Below are 21,203 nucleotides of genomic sequence, written 5' to 3' on the forward strand. Positions count from 1 at the left end.
GTGAAATTAAGATCATGTGAACCCATGCGTTTAAAAACAGAGAATTCAGAACACTCGCCTTTCAGCAACTGTATAATGAAACTGCAAAAACTGACCCAAATAATCTGGAAAAGCAAGAGTGGGCAGCTAAACAACTGAATAGATGTAAGTCCTTGGCACAGGATCCTTATCCAGCCCTGTGGTTTAGCTGTCCTAGCAAGTTGCATTTATTTACTAGGAGCAATGTGCTGCCTCTTGAAGGACTTCACTCGAGGCGGTATAGAATGCTAGCACTTAAAATTGTGCGATTGAGTTCCATGCAGCCCACGATATAAAATGAAGAAAACCTCAGTGCTCCACTTGAAACGGAGAACCACAAAATAAGCACTAACAGTACAGGATAAAGTGGAGTAGATGAACTGGAAATATATCTGGTTTTATTGAAATTGATAATAAAATAAATTATGAAAATTACATAACATAATACAATTTCCACAAATAATTCTCAGTCTCTGGTTGGGTGCTGGTCAGAGAACAAATATCCCTAATGTCTCTTAAACCAGTTTGGGCATGCAGTGGGCCCAAATTGACGTATTTGTAGATGTAATATAGATCCAGAGGATGGATGGCACCCAACACGGTCTTTGTGTCAGCATGTTACTGGTGCCTTTCTTAGGTCCTATAATAATTTACATGAAAAAACTTAAAGCAATAATTGAGGATGAGAGAAAAGAAAGGAGAGAGAGAGAGGGAGTGGTCTCAAACTCAAACCCTTTGCAGGGCCACATTTTGAATTTGTAGGTACTTGGAGGGCCGCAGAAAAGAAAAAATAGTTAATGTCTTATTAAAGAAATGATAATTTTGCATGAGGTAAAACTCTTTAGTTATAAATCTTTCCTTTAACTGTTAAAAGAAAGATTTATAAACTCTGAAGAATTTTACCTCATGCAAAATTGTCATTTCTTTAATAAGACATTAACTATTTTTTCTGTGGCCCTTCAAGTACCCTATTTTTTCTGCGGCCCTCACAGTTAAAGTTTAACATCTTTGCTTTCACAAAACTGACACATTTCAATCACTATATTGAAAATAAAATCATTTTCCCTACTTTTGTTGCCTGGTGACTTTATTTTTTTGTGCTTTTAACTATGTTTAAAGGGCTTTCTTGTCTATTGACTGGTTTTCTCTTCGTCTTTACTTTCTGCCTTGCATCCATCTTTGTATATAATAATATCACAGCACAGCCTAAAAATTACCTAAATAAAGCTATACATATGTAAAGATCAGCTCAGAGACATAGAAGGGCTTTTTCAGAAGGTAACCCCCCCCCTCCTATTTTGCTACCTCACCAACCAATCATTGCTGAATCTTTCATACTTTAAAGTAATAAATAGTGCCAAATTCATACCAAATAAATATTAGCAAACAATTGCTTAACTTAAAGCTTGGTTTCTCCTTTACCCTGAATCTTTTTTGACTGAAGTTTGCATCCATCTTTGGCATAAACTTAACATTCAATTTTTCTGCTTTCATCTCAAAATTTACTTTTCCATGTCTTCCCTTCCCTTCCTATCTCTGTCTCCTTCGTTCCCTATTTCCATGGTCTGACATCTCTCTCCTCCCCCCCCCAAGTATAACATTTCTCTTTTCCTTCCTCCTTTCTGCCCCCTGCTGGCAATCTCCCTTCCCTTCTTCCTTTCTGGCCCCCCTCCCAGTCCAACATTTTTCCTCCTTTCCACCAGTCCAACATTTTTTTTCTCTCATCCTGCATGCTTCTCTTCTGGTCCTCCTTCCCTCCCCCAACCGACATCTCCCTCCCTCCCTCCATGAGTCCAACTTTTCACTTTCTGCCCTCTCCCCCTTCCCCAGTGTAACATGTCTCCTTCCCTCCTTTCTGTCCTCCCCATCCATCTCCCCCTCTCCATGAGTCCCAACACTTTCTGCCTCGTGCTCGCTTTCTCTGTCCTTGCCTCTTCCCTCGAGTGGCATCCTTCTTTCCCACCCCCCAACCCAACATGCTCTCTCCCCATGTACCATCTCACCCTTCCCTCCAGTGTGTAGCACCTTTCCATTCCCTCCCTTTCTACAAGGTCTAGAAGCACCTCTTCTCCCTTCCTTTTACCTCCCCCCTGTCCAGCAGTGCCCCTTCCCTCCTCCCCCTGCCCAGCAGCACCTCTTCTCCCTTTTACCTCCCCCTATGTCTAGCAGTACCCCTTCCTTCCTCCCCCTGCCCAGCAGCACCTCTTCTCCCTTCCTTTTACCTCCACCCATGACCAGCAGTACCCCTTCTCCCCGTCCAGCAGTACCCCTCCTTTCTGTACCCCAGCGGCAGCTCACTATACTTTTAACTTAGTCGCACAACTGCTGCTAGCTTTAGTTTGGCTTTAGCCGCAGTTTCAGCAGGCAGCCTCGGGGCTTTTGCTAGGCCAACCTGCCTTGTCAAAGTGGGCCGGCCAAGCAAAGGCCCCACAGCTGCCTGATGAAAGCACGGCTAAAGCTAATGGCAGCTGTGAGACTAAGTTAAAATTACACTGAGCTGCTGGTCCGGGGGTGAGAAGAGGAGTCCGGCAGCATATCGCCAGCAGAAGCAGGAAGTCAGCTGATGCCGGCACTGGTGGTTGGCGGCAGAAGGTGCTTCTGAGATCACGTACAGTCTGTGGGCTGCAAAATAGTACCTGGAGGGCTGCGAGTTTAAGACCGCTGGTATAGCCTGTGGTGGTGAAAACCCATTGTGGAAACATAACCCATGCTGAAATGAGATATAAAGAAGAACCAGTGATGATGATAAAAAAATATTAATTAAGTTAAATAGTGGGGTGTGTATATGTGAAACCACTATTTAATTTAACCTGGCTACAGGCCTTTTATTGTTTATTTAGAAATATAACTGCTCCTAAAGCACGCCTCACATCCTGATTGTGTACAGAGAGCAGTTTCAAAGTCTGGCTAAGTTACTCTACCTAAGGGCCTGTTGCTCAAAAGCTTACATGCCATTAAGACTGGTTGTAGGCAGTTTAGCTTGTAAGTTGATCCAGCTTCTGATGCACAAAAGCGTTCAAGCAAAACTTTCTGGCAGGTTTGGAGCTGTCAGTTGCAGGAGGGTGATTTCTGATAGGATTTTAGTCTGCAAGAGTGGCCACAAGTGTGTGACACACACAAAACACGCAATATAGCTGTGTCCAAAATCACTGAGGAACTCCCAGAAAAGACTGCTGAATTTCTGCTATAGCAAAAGAGGCTTCAGCTCCAACTGGAAGTTTTTTGTTTTTGCCCTTGCTGCTGCTTGCCTCTGTATTCTACTGGGCCCGCACACAAGAGCTGTGCCTACCGCCAGGCATGGTCCTCCCCCTTTTACCACTGATACTCAACACAAACAGCGTACATATAACTTGCATCCTGTTTGTGTTGAGCATTGCCTGATAAATTAAAATCACTTTGTAACCTGGTATTTTCCAGACAGTGCTGGGACTTAGTGTGCATCTGCCTTTAAAACTGGTGAAAGACTTCCCTTCCCCCACCAAAGTTTCAGCTTCTTGTGCAGAGCATGCTAAATAAAGCTGAGTGACGGTTAATGGTTACCATGGAAATCTGACCATTCTAGAAATCCATGCACTCACTCTCAGCTGCCAAACACTGCTTCCTTTACCACAGCAGAAGGAGAGGGCGGTTTTGAATTATTTTGTCCATAATCTAATCTGCCACAACAAAAAAAGTAACATAAACTGATCTTCTTACACACACAAAGTAGCATAAATGCACCATGTTGTCTTCTAAAAGAGGCTTCAATGGACCGGGGGGGGGGAGTAAAAGATGTACCTCTGCTCCACTTTAATTAAAAAAAAAAAAAAATACTATTACCGTATTTTTCGCTCCATAAGACTCACCTGACCATAAGACAAACCCTAGATTTAGAGGAGGAAAACAAGAAAAAAACATTCTGAACAAAATTTTCCCTGCCAGGCTCTGCACCCAATCCCCCACTCCTTACCAAGCTCTGCACCCTGTACTTTGTCCCCCCTCTGGTGGTCTAGTGGCTGGCAGGTCTTGGCCTCTCCCTCCTATTTTTAATTCAGCAGGGCAGGCAGGCAGGCCCCGGCCTCTTCCCCCCTCCCAGTACATATTTTTAATTTGGCAGGCCCCGCCCCATTACCTTACTTCTGGCGCTCTCCCTCTCTAGCGGCAGAGTGGCGCAAAAGGCTGGCTGTCTGCCTGCCTGGTTGGCTGATGCGGCTGCCTCCTCTTCTGTTCTAGTGGCAGAGTAGTGCACAAGGCTGCCTGCCTGGTCACGTGTCGCTTCCTGCGAGAACTCAGCGGCGTGAGACTAGGCAGGCAGCCTTATGCGCCACTCTGCCACTAGATAACAGATGAGGGGACAGCTGCGTCAGCCGACCAGGCAGGCAGCCAGTCTTTTGCGCTGATCTACTGCTAGAGAGGCAGCTGCATCTAGTGAGGGAGGGTGCCAGAAATAAAATAAGGTAACCGGGGGAGGGGGGGGTTAGGTATTTGCGCCATAAGATGCACCCTTATTTCTACCCACTTTTTTTTTTTGGGGGGGGGGGAAGTGTGTTTTATGGAGCGAAAAATACAGTAATTATTTCTAGGGCTAGAGTCAAACAAGGCAGTCCCAAACTTAACTGAAACCAGATATAAACTGGGTCAAGAAAAAAGCTCAAAAGCACCCCAACGTGACACACACATAGCAGAAATACTGGTTCAGGAAAAAAAAGACTCCTTTAAAGCAAATGGAACTCGAAGGAGAAAACATCAGTGTGGAGGAGTGCTCTAGTGGTTAGAGTTATAGCTTCAGCAACTTGAGATTGTAGGTTCAAGCCCCACGTTGTCCTTGTGACCTTGGGCAAGTCATACAATCCTCCATGGCCCCAGGTACTTTAAGATACTGTAGATTGAGCCTGCCAGGACAGATAGGGGAAAATGCTTGAGTATCTGAATGTAAACTATTTAGACAACCTCCATTGATAGGCAGTATATAAATACTCGCCGACTTACGACCGTAATTGGTTCCGACTGACAGGTCATAAGTTGATTGGGACGTAAGTCGGCCTATGTTAGACTAAGGTAAGAATACTGTATTAGACTGGGTAATATTGTAATCATCTTAAAGTAATATTTTATCAACATTTTCTTACTTTCTAAGTCAAGCACAGCACAAGCCCTTTGTGGTGAACATTTGTTGTGGCGCCTCCTCTTTATATTATTACTGTTGCTTAGTGAGACTTGGGAGTGCGGAAGACTGGGGCTGCTAACAGCTGGCAGGGGAAACTGTAGTAAACGCGTTGTAAAGTTGAACAGTTGTAACTTGAATAGGTCGTAAGTCGACGAGTACCTGTAATAGGAATTATAGCTCAACTGAAGAATAGTTAGAAACAGACTCAAGAGCTGGGGGCATGGGGTCCAAGATCACCACCAAAAGCTGCCCACCAGCAAGGTTAAGACTGGGTGCTGCCAAACTGAGCACAAAACAAAGAATGTGGAGTACTGCCAAACCAGAGACTTTGCTCTTGTTTTTATACAGTTATTCTCAAGAACCTAAACAGGGGTTGAGGCACTCATGAACAAGGAACCTGGAGGTATAGTAAGGTTCCTAGTCATCTAGGTTTGACATCCTTGGGGCACAACCAGCAGCCAAGGAGGAACCCTGGGAGAGAAGCAGAGAAATATTACTGGCCTCAGTAACTCCCCCCCCCCCCTAACTAGGAATCTCCAGGCTTACCATACCAGTCAAGACTACACAAGCTTGCACTTCTACTGTTTAAGAGACTGAGAAATACTGAATCTGAGATGGACTGCACAGCTAACTTAGGTTCCACCCATTTTTTAGGAGTGCTTAACCCATCTGTCTAGGCCAGTCTGGAGGGATGCTAAGGAATAGTATCTTTCTCTTATAGAAGATCAGTCCTATCCTCTTGCTCATTTGGCTTTCTATTAATTAGTAGTATAGAAGGCAGCAAGAACTGTGTATACACACAGAGGCATTATGGTATCCTGATTTCTTTTTCATTCCTTACCTAGTAAGGGTCATGGATTTGATATACTTTTCTGTGATACAACCAGTGGTTTATATTCATATGCAGGTACCTTCTCTGTCCCTGGTGGGCTCACAATTTTATGCCTGGTACAATGGAGGGTTAAGTGACTTATCCAGAGGAGCAGAGAATCAATCAAATCCAGTTCCCTAGGTTCACAGCCTAGTGTGCTATTAGGCTATGCTTCCATTCCAGTTCTAACATTATCTTTGCTTTTTTGACCACTGCTTAAAGCAGAGCTTAGGATTGAACTTATCTGCAATGAACCTACAGCTGTGCATGATAAGAGATTTTATCCCAGGACAAGCAGGCAGCATATTCTTAACGTATGGGTGACGTCACCGACGGAGCCCCGGTACGGACACTTTTTACTAGAAAGTTCTAGTTGGCCGCACCGCGCATGCGCGAGTGCCTTCCCGCCCGACGGAGGAGTGTGTGGTCTCCAGTTTCTTCGTTTCCACGGAGCGAAGAAGTCGCATGTGTTTCAACGGCTGTTGAAATCATTTAGTTTGCCTTCCCGCTCGCGTATTTTTTCGATTTTCTTCTTTTTTTTTTCCCCTTTGGATTCCTTTAATTTTCTTTTCAAAAAAAAAAAACTCATCGAGTTTTCTTTATTTTTTCGAGCCGGCCCCAGCGGGGCCTGTTGTCACCATCCAGGCCTCCGGATTTGATTTTGCGGAGGCCGTGTTTCCCTTCATGCCCCCTCAACCGGGCTTCAAGAAGTGCCAGCGGTGTGCACGCCCGATCTCTCTCACTGACCCGCACGATTGGTGCCTGCAGTGCTTGGGTCCAGAGCATCAGGCTGACACCTGCACCCGCTGTGCTACGCTTAAAAAGCGCACTCTGAAAAATAGGCAGATCCAACAAAATATTTTGTTCGGTACCGGATCTGCCATGGAATCTGCTGCAACGTCGACGGCACCGACGACGTCGACACCACCGGACCTTTCCTCGGGGTCGTTGGGCTTAGGTAAGCTGGCTAAGAAGCCTTCCACTTCCCTCGAGCGCCCTCCTGCCACGGTTGCGACACCGGCCCTCCCGGCACCGCACCGACCCCGCAAACGCTCCGCTCCGATCTCGGTGAGTGCCTCATCATCGGCCTCCTCATCGGCGGAGCGTAGAGCGGCACCTTTGGTACCGAAGAAGAAAAAAGCGGTACCGGTGCCTCCCCTGGATGACCGCATCGCGGCCATACTCCAAACACAGTTACAGGAGCAGCTGCAGCAACAACTCCAACAACTGTTGCCAGCGTTGCTGGCGCCGCACTTTCCGGTACAGGACCGGTCCGAGCCTCGCACTGTCCCATCGGTGTCGACCCCCTCGGTACCGATTAATACCTCCATACCGGTGCTCTTGGCTGAAACACCTACAGCGCATGCCCGGTCCCGGGAACGACATCGGTCTTCCTCACCCGGTACCGCCTCGGTGCGCTCAGACAAATCTCTCTCAAAGACCCGCCATGCCGAGCCCTCTACACCAATGTCCAAACGTGCACACCCCGACGTTAGAGACCCAGACTTGTGGGAAGATTCCCCGCACGGTACCAAAGAGGACGCTTCGTCCACCGACGAAGAACCCTCCATGACCGACACCGTCTCCAAACCAGAGCAATCATCTTTCTCTAAATTCCTTAAGGAGATGTCAGCAGCTCTTTCCATCCCCTTAGAGTCCGACTCTAAAAAGTCTCAGGCTTTTCTTGATGCCCTAGACTTTGAGCAACCTCCCAAGGAATTTCTAAAGTTGCCCATCCACGACATCTTACGGGAAACTTTCTATAAAAACTGGGAGACTCCCCTCACTGTTCCCGGGGCCCCTCGCAAATTGGATAGCTTGTACTGGGTTATTCCACTCCCAGGGTTTGACAAACCTCAATTGCCCCACGAATCCCTCCTGGTGGAATCTACTTTGAAAAAATCTCAGGGTTCCAGTGTATATGCCTCCACCCCTCCTGGCAGAGAGGGAAAAACTATGGATAAATTTGGTAAGCGCCTTTTCCAAAATGCCATGCTAGCCAATAGAGCCAACAACTACACCTTCCACTTTTCCTTCTATATGAAGCATCTGGTGCAACAGCTCTCCTCCTTACAGAAATATCTTCCTGAACGTAAGGTCCCTCTTTTCCAGCAACAAATTTCCAGCCTCCTCCAACTCAGGAAATTCATGGTTCGCTCTATCTACGACTCGTTTGAGCTGACCTCTCGTGCATCTGCCATGGCGGTGGCTATGCGCCGTTTGGCATGGCTGAGAGTCTCTGACCTAGACATTAACCACCAGGACCGCCTGGCTAACGCACCTTGTCTGGGTGATGAACTCTTCGGAGAGTCCCTGGACTCGACCACCCAGAAACTCTCAGCACATGAGACCAGGTGGGACACTCTGATCAAACCTAAAAAGAAGGCTCCACCTGCTCGCCCCTACAGGCAACAGTCTTCTTACCAACGCAGGTTCTCGGCCAGACCTCTCAACCCGCCTCAACAACAGTCTCGCCGTCCTCGCCACCAGCATCAGCCTCAGGCTCGCCCACAGATTCAACCTGCCAAGCCTCTTCCTTCATCAAAACCGTCTCAACCCTTTTGACTCCTTTCTCCAGAGCATAGCCAGTCTCCCCCCGTCGCTCCATCTCCCTCAACCTATCGGAGGACGTCTTCAACTTTTCCTCAGCCGTTGGGAGGTCATCACTTCGGACCAGTGGGTCCTCAACATCATTCGCCACGGCTACTCTCTCAACTTCCAGACTCTTCCACCAGACCATCCTCCCGTAGAGTCTGCTTCTCACTCCTCCCAAACCCCCCTCCTCCTAAGGGAGGTCAAATCCCTCCTTCTTCTCAATGCCATCGAAGAGGTACCTCCAGACCAAAGGGGTCAGGGATTCTACTCCCGCTACTTCCTGGTTCCCAAAAAAACAGGAGACCTTCGTCCCATCCTCGATCTCAGGGACCTCAACAAGTGTCTGGTCAAAGAGAAGTTCAGAATGCTCTCCCTGGCCACGCTTTACCCTCTTCTCTCTCACCACAACTGGCTATGCTCCCTAGACCTCAAGGAGGCCTACACTCACATCCCAATCCATCCGACTTCACGTCGCTATCTACGGTTCCAGATACAGCACCATCACTATCAGTACAAAGTGCTACCCTTTGGCCTCGCCTCATCACCCAGAGTGTTCACCAAGTGCCTTATTGTGGTGGCGGCCTTCCTCAGGTCTCACGACCTTCAGGTGTTCCCCTACTTGGACGATTGGCTGGTGAAAGCACCTACGTCTCCGCTTGTGCTACAAGCCACTCAACACACCATCTCGTTCCTCCATCTCCTGGGTTTCGAGATCAACTACCCCAAGTCACATCTGCTTCCCACACAGCGACTTCAGTTCATTGGAGCAGTTCTCGACACCACTCTAATGAGGGCATTTCTCCCCTCCGACCGCCATCGAACCCTGCTCCACCTCTGCCGTCAGGTGCTCCTTCATCACTCCATTCCAGCTCGGCAGATGATGATTCTCCTGGGCCACATGGCCTCGACGGTCCATGTACTTCCTCTGGCGCGACTCCACCTCAGGACACCTCAGTGGACTCTAGCCAACCAATGGTCACAGACCACCGATCCTCTTTCTCATCCCATCTCTGTGACATCGTCTCTTCAGCAATCTCTTCAATGGTGGTTGAACTCCTCCAATCTTTCCAGGGGTCTACTCTTTCATCTACCCCCTCACTCCATGATCATAACCACAGATGCCTCCCCTTATGCGTGGGGAGCTCACCTGGGAGATCTTCGCACCCAGGGACTCTGGACCCCTCAGGAGCGTCAACATCACATCAATTTCCTGGAACTCAGAGCCATGTTCTATGCTTTCAAAGCCTTCCAGCACCTTCTCTATCCTCAGGTCCTTCTCCTGTGCACAGACAACCAAGTCGCCATGTACTACATAAACAAACAAGGCGGCACCGGATCTCCCCTCCTTTGTCAGGAGGCCATCCGCATCTGGACCTGGGCCACAGCCCACAGTCTCTTCCTCAAGGCTGTCTATATCCAGGGCGAACAGAACTCCCTGGCCGACAATCTCAGCCGCATCCTTCAACCTCACGAGTGGACTCTGGATCCTCCCACGCTCCGCTCCATCTTTGCTTGCTGGGGCACTCCGCAGGTGGACCTCTTTGCAGCTCCTCACAACCATCAGCTGCCCCAGTTCTGTTCCAGACTCTTCTCTCCTCACCGTCTGGCCCCGGATGTATTCCTGCTCGACTGGACGGATCGGTTCCTCTATGCCTTTCCTCCACTACCTCTGATGTTGCGGACGTTGTCCAAACTCCGCAGGGACAGAGCCACCATGATTCTCATCGCTCCTCGGTGGCCTCGCCAACACTGGTTCTCCCTCCTGCTCCAGCTCAGCTCCAGGGAGCCCATTCCTCTTCCTGTATTTCCTACTCTATTTACACAGCAGCATCAGTTTCTACTACATCCCAATCTGTCCTCACTCCACCTGACAGCTTGGTTTCTTTCGGGCTGACCTCTCCAGAGAATCTGTCTCAGCCTGTCCGTCGTATTTTGGATGCCTCCAGGAAACCGGCCACCCTCCAATGTTACCATCAGAAGTGGACCCGGTTCTCCTCTTGGTGTCTACTTCATCATCACGATCCCACCTCATTGGCGGTGGAAACTGTACTGGATTATTTGCTTTCTCTCTCCGACGCTGGCCTCAAGTCGACCTCAATCAGAGTCCACCTCAGTGCCATCACTGCGTTTCATGAGCCTATCCTCGGAAAACCTCTTACGGCTCATCCCCTGGTTTCCCGGTTCATGAGAGGCCTCTTCAATGTCAAACCTCCTCTGAAGCCTCCTCCAGTCGTCTGGGACCTGAATGTGGTTCTATCAGCCCTCATGAAACCTCCGTTTGAGCCTCTTGCCACAACTTCACTCAAATTTCTTACATGGAAGGTGCTTTTCCTCATTGCCATCACCTCTGCCAGGAGGGTTAGTGAGCTGCATGCACTGGTTGCCGACCCACCTTTCACTGTTTTTCACCATGACAAGGTGGTTCTGTGTACCCATCCTAAGTTCCTTCCCAAGGTGGTCTCGGACTTTCATCTTAAACAGTCCATTGTGTTGCCTGTCTTTTTCCCTAAACCCCATTCTCATCCTGGGGAACAGGCATTGCACACGCTGGACTGTAAGCGTGCCCTTGCTTACTACCTTGACCGTACCAGGGCTCACCGCTCGTCTCCTCAGCTCTTTTTGTCCTTCGACCCTAACCGTCTAGGTCGTCCTGTCTCCAAACGAACGCTTTCCAACAGGCTTGCTGCCTGCATTGCGTTCTGTTATGCTCGGGCCGGTCTCTCACCGGAAGGTGCTATCACGGCCCACAGGGTCAGAGCTATGGCTGCTTCTGTGGCTTTCCTCCGTTCCACGCCCATCGAGGAAATCTGCAAGGCTGCCACTTGGTCCTCAGTTCACACATTCACTACTCACTACTGTCTGGATACCTTCTCCAGACGGGATGGGCACTTTGGCCAATCTGTGTTACACAATTTATTTTCCTAATGGCCAACCATCCCTCCTCCCTCTCTGTTAGCTTGGAGGTCACCCATACGTTAAGAATATGCTGCCTGCTTGTCCTGGGATAAAGCACAGTTACTTACCGTAACAGGTGTTATCCAGGGACAGCAGGCAGATATTCTTACGTCTCACCCACCTCCCCGGGTTGGCTTCTTAGCTGGCTTATCTTAACTGGGGACCACGCACTCCTCCGTCGGGCGGGAAGGCACTCGCGCATGCGCGGTGCGGCCAACTAGAACTTTCTAGTAAAAAGTGTCCGTACCGGGGCTCCGTCGGTGACGTCACCCATACGTTAAGAATATCTGCCTGCTGTCCCTGGATAACACCTGTTACGGTAAGTAACTGTGCTTAACTTACTGGGCAGACCATCTCCTAGGCTAACTGGAGATGTGGGAGGGTGTCTTAATTGTTCAAAGATAATACCTAGTAACCAGGGTTATGAAATTTGACCTAGGCTAAGGATTGCTGGTGTAATAAAGATAAGCGAACAGAGTTTGGAGTTCGAAAGGACATACAAAGAGAATTCTTTCCTCACTCCTCTGATGCCAGAGCTTCCTCAGGTTTAGATTTAGTTATAATGTAAATAATATGAAGAGCGGGGCCAACAAAACATTCCAAGATGTATTGAAGATTTGCTTCTATATAGCTGTTATAGGAAATGCTGAGAAAATACATCATTTCAGGATGTTTGCATGATCACTCTTAACAGTATTAGTGTAATTTTTTTTTCTCTGATCATGTGGAATTGTAATGCAAGTTGATGCTAAGCACTGAGCAAGGTCTTGCAATAAATAGATTTATTTGAAAGAAAGATACCAAGAATCCTCTTTACATTAGTTTTTTTTGTTTGTTTGTTTGTTTTAAGAAAAGGGGCCCCTATAGAGGAGATATGTTTTAGCAAGTGGTACATTCTAGCTCTAGTGCTGAAGGGTATGTACTGGAGGTGGAAGAGGCTTGATGAAGCACTATCAGGTTTAGCAAAATAAACATTTGGAAAAAGGACTTGCAATATCTCCCAAGAACTGCAACCCATCAGTTCTTTTAACATGTTATTTTTAAACTGTAATATAATTGTCCTAAAAACCTGTATGTAGACATAGTATAGTACAAATCCAAATATCCAGTAGATATTCCAGATTCACAGATACTATTCCTAAAATTTGAATTAAGAAAGAATAAAGAAAATATGCAGGTATATTTTGTTTTTATTCACTAACAAATATAGAATGTTTCATTTATTAAAATAAGTATATTTATATTTAAGTTTCTTTATATTGTCTCATTGAATTAGACCACATTAGAAGAGGAGGGACCAAGAATCAAAAACCAAAAGGAAGAGTCCAAGAGTTCCCAGCATTAATAGCACATATTGAGTACTCTTCTGCAACCCTATGTCAATGTCCCCTCTACAGCATTTGCCCTCCTTCCCAACTACTTTCTTGCTGCTGTCCTTAGTCGGCTTTGTAAATTCAGCTGTAAAGATACAGGAGCAGAGCTGCTTACCTGTGTGTGTCGCTGCTAGCTTTGTCAGTCCTGCCCTTATGAAGTAAACTTCCAGCACTGGAATGTGTGGGATTGGCAAATCTAGGAGCAATGCATGCAGGAAAATGGTCCCGTGTTTGCATCTTTCAAAGGGTCTAGATCTCAGATGGTCTGGATTTTTGGACTTGTACTATAATGCTGTACATTATATACATTTATTCATATTTTCTAATGACTTAAAGTAATTATCTTAGTTTAGCATAATTCTTAACTAGTGTGGGACTACAGCTTTTTTAAAAAAATTTGGTGCTATTTATCCACCAGTGCTAATGTTCCATTGTAGGATGAAGATTCTCTCATTCCAGGAAGTAGTGTTCTATCTTAGTTCAGGAAATAAATTTGAAAAGAATAGTTGCTAGTTAACGCCCCCTCCCCCCACCTTTTATTTTATTTTTTTTTTTAACAAAACTGCACAAAAGATTTTTAGCACTGGCCAGCGTGCTGAATGCCTTATGCTGCTCCAACAGTCAGAGTTCCTATGAGTGTTGGAGCAGCATAGAGCAGAGCATTTAGCATGCCGGCCAGTGCTAAAAACCTCTTCCGCATTCTATTTTTGCTTTTTTGAAACAATCTATAGATAATTACTAAATTGCCACCTGTCCTTTTGCAAAATATGTGTTTTGTAAGGAAAAGAACATCCTTGCTGAATCTAGAAAATGAGATTCAAAAAGATATAAAAAGGATGGAGTCGGTCCAGAGGAAGACTACTAAAATGGTGTGTGGACTTAATCATAAGGCATATGGGGACAGACTTAAAGATCTCAATATGTATTCTTTGAAGGAAAGGGGAGATATGCAAGAGACTTTTAAATACCTAAGCGCATGAGTCGACTGTCTTTCATTTAGAAGGAAGCTCTGGAATGAGGGCATAGGAAGGAGTTGAGAGGTGATAGGGTTAGGAAGAATCTAAGGAAATACTTTTTTTTTTTACAGAAACTTTTTTTTCCAAAAAGGACAATGGAGACAGAGACTGTGTCTGAATTCAAGAAAGCATGGGGATAGGCACATGGGATCCCTAGAGGAAGAGATAATGGTTACTGCGAATGGGCCATTTGTCCTTTATCTGCTATCATGTTTCAGCTGTTTTTGTATAGACTCAAAAGTATATACAATATATACTTAAATATAAACTGAGATTTTTGGTCCCAAAAATGGGGCTCTTGGCTTATATTTGGGTTATCACCTATCTGCCCCCCCCCCCCCTCCCAGACTTGTGAAAGGCCTCCACCAGGCCTGCTGTATGGGCTGGAGGCGTAGGCCGAAACAGGAGGGATCCCTTCTTTCCCGGCCCACTCTGCCAATTTGTTTTACCTCCCCCCTCATACCTTTTTGAATCCCAGCACTGAGCTGCTCGTTGAATGGCTACTGTGAGAACTCACGGCAGCCATTCAGCAAGCAGCTCAGTGCTGGCAGGAGTGAGGATAGCTCACTCATGCCTGGTATACTGCTGGGCCGCAAGAACTTGAGGCAGCCATTCAGGGAGGGGCTAAGCACTGGGCAGAAGCATGGATAGCTTGCTCCTGCCTCGGTACACCGCTGGACCACCAGGGATTCAAAAAGATACATGGAGGGAGGTGGGATGGAAGTTAACAGTGTCAGTCGGGACAGGAGATGAAAGGGATCCCTTCTGTTCCAGCCCACCAGGTCATACGGCAGGCTGGTGGAGGCCTGCAGGTCATTGGGGGACAGGGCACAGGGCAGGGAGGAGAGTCTGAGAGGGAGGGGGAGCAGGATGAAGAGCCTGGGAGGGAAGGGGGGCAGGGCACAGATCCGGGCACATAAATATTAACCCTCCCCCCATATTTGAGTCAACCTTTTTTCCTCTTTTTTTTGGTGGGGGGACGGAGGGTACCTCATCTTATACTTGGATTGACTTATGTACTGTAAGAAATGCTTCTCAGTAATGCTCCTGGAAAAAATTAACAACAAAAAGAAATCCATCATAGAAAAATACAGCTTGTCTACTTTGCGAATTAGTTTAGTTCCCCCCCCCCAATAGTGGCATAAAAACAAAAGTCAGCTTGAAACTATTCTTATACTGTATATGTTTGCTTTTTTTGCATATTTTGTTACCCATAACATGTGCTGAAATTGAGCAAAAGTGTTGTAGCTTACTTTTTTTGCTCAGTGGGTAAGAAACTGCTTGGATAATGTTACAGATATTTCAGAACATATTTACAGCTCACCTGCTTAGATTCCTGTTTTCTGCCATCGAAAGCAGCCCTTTTCCTAGTGGAAATAACTAATATGTTTTGAGATTGTAGCAGTTACCTCAGCAAAAGGCTTCATTCTTCCTCTTTTTATAAATGAAATAAGTTGCTATGTGTGGTCCTTACCATCTGCATTTTTGTGTGTGTATACAGTAGGTATTCAAGGACGTTTTGTATAATATGGCTCAAAATTCCTTACAGTTCAAATATTGTGAGTTAAGAGGAAATAGATTTCAGACTACATTGCTGCTGCTCTGAGGAGGCAGTTTCTCCAAATGTGTTAAGTTTCATGGTACCATAATAAGAATGAACCTCAAGCATAGACCAGGGACGTGTGGAGTAAGACCTCAGTCTCTCAAAGTTAACTGCCACTGTTTGCCATAAACCTTCCATCATGCCAAGGAGAGCTTCCTTCTGGAAATTAAGATGCAACATGCATAGGTGTGTTTGGAAATTTTTTGCTCAAGCCTGTGGCACCCAAAACGATAGAAAATATTTTTATCTGTCTTGATCTTGAAGGATCAGATATCAATCATTTTTATAAGGCTTGTTAAGGCTAGTATTCCAGCCATGCTTTTAAGGCAGGTAGTTTAATTCTGAATATATACCTAAGTCAGGGATCTCAAAGTCCCTTCTTGAGGGCTGCAATCCAGTCGGGTTTTCAGGATTTCCTCAATGAATATGCATGAGATCTATGTGCATGCACTGCTTTCAATGCACATTCATTGGGAAAATCCTGAAAACCCAATTGGATTGCAGCCCTCAAGGAGGGACTTTGAGATCCCTGTACCTAAGTAGAATGGTAATTGAAAAGCATATTTTAATATATTTCTAGCTTTGCAATGACGTAGTAGTTATTACCATGTATTTACTAAAAATATTTCAAAATGTGTTATGCAACACTGGCATATTCTTTACGCCTATAGTGTAGTTCAGATAGTAAGCTAAAATCTGTTACTCTTAATAACTCCTTTTGTTTTTATTAGGGGACAGTCATCATTATTGCAAATCATGGTGACAGAATTGATATCCCACCAGGAGCAGTATTAGAGAACAAAATTGTATCAGGCAATCTGCGCATCCTGGATCATTGAAGACTGTGGAAACAGCACAACTTTTGGCTGAAATTAAAGCATAGCATCTCACATTGTGGATGACTGTTCCAACATTTATATAGAAGGTCACTGCTTCAGTGAGCACCATTTCAGTGCACTCTCCTATATTGTGAAGTAATGTTATACTGGTCTGTAATTAAAAGCAATAGCATCCCAAAGATTGTAGCTAACAATTGAAGCTACATCTGCTCAATAAAACAAAAGTGCAATATTTATAGCTTATGATATGTTTCTGAGCAAAGTAAGATGTGAAATAAAAGTATGTTATAATTTATAGCAGTTTAGGACTGCTGGAAGAGATGATGAAATGTAGACCTGTTAGCTGCTAAATAATTTATGGATATATATATACATAAGGTGGTTTTACATATTTCTCCTCATGTGAAATATGGAACGGTTTTCCTTTTTACTTTAGTTTGGAGATTGAATGTGCAGGAAGGCATCCTTTACAGTGCTGTTCATTGATTAAAAAATTAATTACTTGTATGTATGTAAAGCAAAATCTTCCCTTAAAATAGTGATAATTATTAAATAAAAATGAAGATAAATACTAAATATATTTAGAACAATTGGCCATTTATGATCACTGTGAATCCTCCTTAATAATGAGCATTTTCTTATACCTTATATTATATACTCCTAATTAAAAATCTGATGCAATGAAGCCAACTAGGTGATTCTGTGATTTTATTTGGACAGTTGTAAGAAGCACTACGATTGCTTCTGTAACAAATGGTATGTCTTTCAAAGAAAGTAAGGTAACATACACTGAAACTATCTGACATAATGAACTCTTGGTTAGGCACTCTTATGGTGAAGGTAAGGTGATGAATAAACACAGAGGCACTTTTCTTCGTTTATATCTTGGAGGCTACTAAGGAAGTGAACAGGACACTTTTTATATTAAGAAATGTAGTGTTTACATTCCCCCCTATAGCAGTGATACCTGAAAAGTATACAGAAGAGCTTTTTTATTAAAAACATAAAACAAACCCATAAGCTGTTTTTCTTCTCTTCCTTTATGCCATGACTTTAATCTGGACAGGAATCTTTAGAGAAGGTAAAGGTAACCTACAAATTGAAAATATTGATACTTTGCAGATACTGCACATAGTATTTTGCCTTGGCACACAATGTAAAGGCAAAAACCTTAATTTTAAAAAGTTAAAATTTATATTATACAAAAATACTGATTGCCAAGCACCAGCCATCTAGCCTTAATTTCTCCACAGTAAACTTCTCCCTCCGTATTCGCAGTTTCAGTAATCACAGTTTCGATTATTTGTGGTTTTTAAGCTTGCTGGCTTCTCCCCCCAAATTACATCAGCTTGCATAAAGAAATGGCTGATTCCAAGCATTTACAGAGAAAATCGCTGATTCCCAGCACTTTCTTTACCGTATTTTGCCTCTCCTTCAGGAACAGGCCAGGTCTCCCACAATGTTATTCGCGGTTTCACCATATTCATGATGGTTTTTAATAAAAACAGCAAAAAACATATGAAAAAGTTATTTGCGTTTTTTTTCTGTATTCACAGGTCTGTTAATCCCCTATCAAAGCGAATACAGAGGGAGAAGTGTAGCTACTCAGGATATAAATAAAAAGCACCAGTACCTGGAGGTCACTATTCCAGAAGGCAGTAGTGTGCAAATAACCTCACAGATAAATGGCTCAGTCAGAGAGAGAGAAAAAATAGCTTGCAACATTCTACAAAGAGCTCCTCTATCTTTTTGCAGGTCCTAGCTCCCACAGTCACTCACTGTTTATATTTTAAGCTTAATACTTTCTAGTCATTACATTTACCCTAGGTCTAAGCTGTTAAGACCATATTTAAATGGAGAAAAATTACAACAACATACATTTTGCAAGATTTCAAAAAAAATGTAAATTGTACCATTATTAAATAACCATTTTATAAATTTCACTACACAAAATAAAATTAAAACCAGATGCGAGGCATCTATTTTTCTTAAATAAGTGGTTACAGATTGTTCTAGTCAAGTACAGCTGTGTTTACAGCCATGTGTTCTTTTGGATTTGGTCCAAAGAAACCTGAGTCTGTTTCCAGAGAGAGTGAAAAACTATTCAGACAGCTGATTGTTCCTTCCTGAAGGACACTGCAAAGGACAGTTCCTGCTGCTCAGAGTGGCTCTAGTTTCCAGAGAGCTATACCTTTCCAGTTCTGTGACTTGTGAAGATTAGTGATGAGACACAGTGTTCCTAGACCAAGACAACTGTGTTTAATATTCAAGCAGGCTATCACCTCTTCTGTTCCCAAATTTCACCCATGTTAAGGTCCAGGTCCTTTAAGCCCTTCAAAGCTTGAATGTTCCCAACATAGAAAGCTACATCAGCAGCAACCAGCCTAGTTATCAAATACAAAAAATAGTATTAGTGCCTAACATCTTAAAACAAGAAACACACACACTTGTGGGGAAACTCATTTACACTGAATACCTCATTTCAGCTACTGCAAACATCCTTCACGTCGCTAAATAATGGAATGGAAGCGTAGTCAAAGGCACTGCATACTAGTGTTTCTGTTTATAAACATTTTAGGGATGTTATGCTTTTTACACATACTTTGTAGTGTTAAATTTCTGTATTTCAAAGTATAGATATATCATATTACAACAAGACCATTTTAGATCACCTTAGTGTTTTAGAAAAATTATCTGACAACTTTTACCTTTGAAAATAAGCTACTCAACTTGCTCTTTATGATAAAAAAAAAAAAAGAAATGATAAGCTTGGCAATGTGGGCAGGTGTATTCCCTATTCTTAATTGTTACCATCCTGTTTTCAGTAATTTAGCATTCCTAGGCCCTCTTTGCTTTATTCTGTGAAAACTTATGTTGCCTATGAATGGCCTTGGATAAGCATGTTTTACTTTTTCGATGAGGCTTCAGCCTCTAATTTGCCACCTATAAGTTTTTTATTTTTAAATTTCATAATCAATCATCTCTCACAAGAACATAGAAATGCCAACTTGGGTTAATCTACTGGTCCAACAAGCCTAGGATAATGGGTAGAATGCAGCCAGCCACTCCCCCTAAAGCAGGGGTAGGTAACCTGCTCTGTCTTCAAGGGCTACAATGTAGTTGCACTTTCAGGATTTCCCCAATGACTATGCATAAGATCTATTTGCATGTTCTGCCCCCATTGTAAGCAAATAGATATACATTGTCATTGGGGAAATTCTGAAACCGCAACTGCATTGTAGCCCCTGAGGGCAGAGGTTGCCCACCCTGAACTAGAGGGATTCATTCCTTATTGCTAGCTGCCAGTACAGGTACATAAACACTTAAAACTATAACAACAGATAATGGATCTGTCCTCCTGAAATGTTTAAACTTTTAAAAAATCTACCTATATTACCGATACATTCTCAAATACCAAATTCCATCCTTTAGTGATAAAACATTTTCCTGTGTTTCAAATTTGCTAATGGTTAATTTCAGTAGCACAGCTTGAAAATGTAAGTAACCCTTCCCCTTTATCCTGGATTCTATACTTTCATAGCCCCCTCAGTAATGCAAAGCCCTAACTTGAATTAGTGTTGCTTTGTAAATAAGCTGTTCTATGCCAGAACCGCGGGAAACCATCTTCATGTCATTCTTTAAGGAAAAAGGGAAGAATCAGAGTATGAATGGCCACAACCACTGACCCACAAGCTTTGCTTTGAAGAATGCTGGTGTAGAAAGACAGAGGATGAAATAGATACTAGAAAATGACATGGGTTTATTTCCCACAGTTATCCGCGGGGACGGGAACGGTGATGAATTTTGTCACCGTGTCATTCTCTACGCCTATCCTAATTTTTGTTCTTTGTACCTTTTCTAATTCTGTATAATATTTTTGAGCGGGGAGGAACAAGAATTTTACATAACTGCGGTTCTATTTTCTATTCTTACTAAATACCTCAACACTATGCCAGCTTGTTGACGGTTAGTAATACTACATACTGAGCTAAGGACATTACAAAACCAAAGGTAGTCACATTCAACCTATGTTGCTTACAAGAGCTACTCAATTCTGGTCATGCAGGTTAGGTTTTCAGGATATCCACAATGAATATGTAAATGAGATTTGTATACTGAGAAAGCAGTGTATGCAAATCTCCTTCATGCATATTGTGGATATTCTGAAAACCTGGCTGGCCTGAAATTGAATAGCCCTGCAGTATATATTTGCATTTCTTACACAGAGAAAATGGGAGAGACACTAAGCCATTATTCTATTGGTAGTGTCACTTAGAAATAGGAATTTATTCAATTAACAGGAGCTCAGATTATAACTGTATTTTGTGACTTATCAAATGTCTAAATAAGCATTATAAATCATTTTCTCATTGCTTCCTTCAGAGCTTACAGTCGTAATTACTACCTTTGATTTTGTTTTAATTAGAAATTGAAATCTTTTTATTCTTTCCCCAGTAATTTATTAAACTTTACTGCCTCTTTGGCTTTTTTTTATATAATGAGAAGCATACTAAGTTAGAAAAGGAGTAAGGAGCCCAGCATCCTGCCTCAGGTAGGAGCCAGGTCACAAATACTAAGTAGATCCTATGAAGCACATCTATCTTTAATACTTCTTTTCCAGGATATGCAATGGCTCTTCCCAGATCTACTAATGGACTTTTCCTTTGCAGCTTGTCCAAAACTCTCTTTAATTCCACTTGTCACTTTGATCTCAACCTCCACAAACCCCTTTCATTTCCTATTTGAAAATTTAAACAACTGTTTCAATCACTCAAGTTTTATAAACA

General features: G+C 43.8%; 2 protein-coding genes across 8 annotated transcripts in view; one reads left to right on the top strand and one right to left on the bottom strand.

The window, feature by feature from the left end:
* UGP2 (UDP-glucose pyrophosphorylase 2) overlaps positions 1 to 17,106 on the top strand; it is a 100,313-nt gene extending 83,207 nt beyond the window's left edge. For all 4 annotated transcript variants that reach the window (XM_033936042.1, XM_033936040.1, XM_033936043.1 and 1 more), the window contains exon 10: positions 16,309 to 17,106. In XM_033936042.1, the coding sequence (XP_033791933.1) occupies positions 16,309 to 16,416 (108 nt within the window). In that variant the 3' untranslated portion in view covers positions 16,417 to 17,106. The remainder of the gene's footprint in view (positions 1 to 16,308) is intronic.
* An 807-nt stretch (positions 17,107 to 17,913) lies between these two features.
* Positions 17,914 to 21,203, bottom strand: part of VPS54 (VPS54 subunit of GARP complex) — a 285,872-nt gene continuing 282,582 nt past the window's right edge. For 2 of the 4 annotated variants that reach the window (XM_033938671.1, XM_033938667.1), the window contains one exon: positions 17,914 to 18,800. In XM_033938671.1, the coding sequence (XP_033794562.1) occupies positions 18,695 to 18,800 (106 nt within the window). In that variant the 3' untranslated portion in view covers positions 17,914 to 18,694. The remainder of the gene's footprint in view (positions 18,801 to 21,203) is intronic. The other 2 variants (XM_033938668.1, XM_033938669.1) reach the window with 1 other exon arrangement.

This window comes from Geotrypetes seraphini, chromosome 3, assembly GCF_902459505.1.
Source record: "Geotrypetes seraphini chromosome 3, aGeoSer1.1, whole genome shotgun sequence".
NCBI lineage: Eukaryota > Metazoa > Chordata > Amphibia > Gymnophiona > Dermophiidae > Geotrypetes > Geotrypetes seraphini.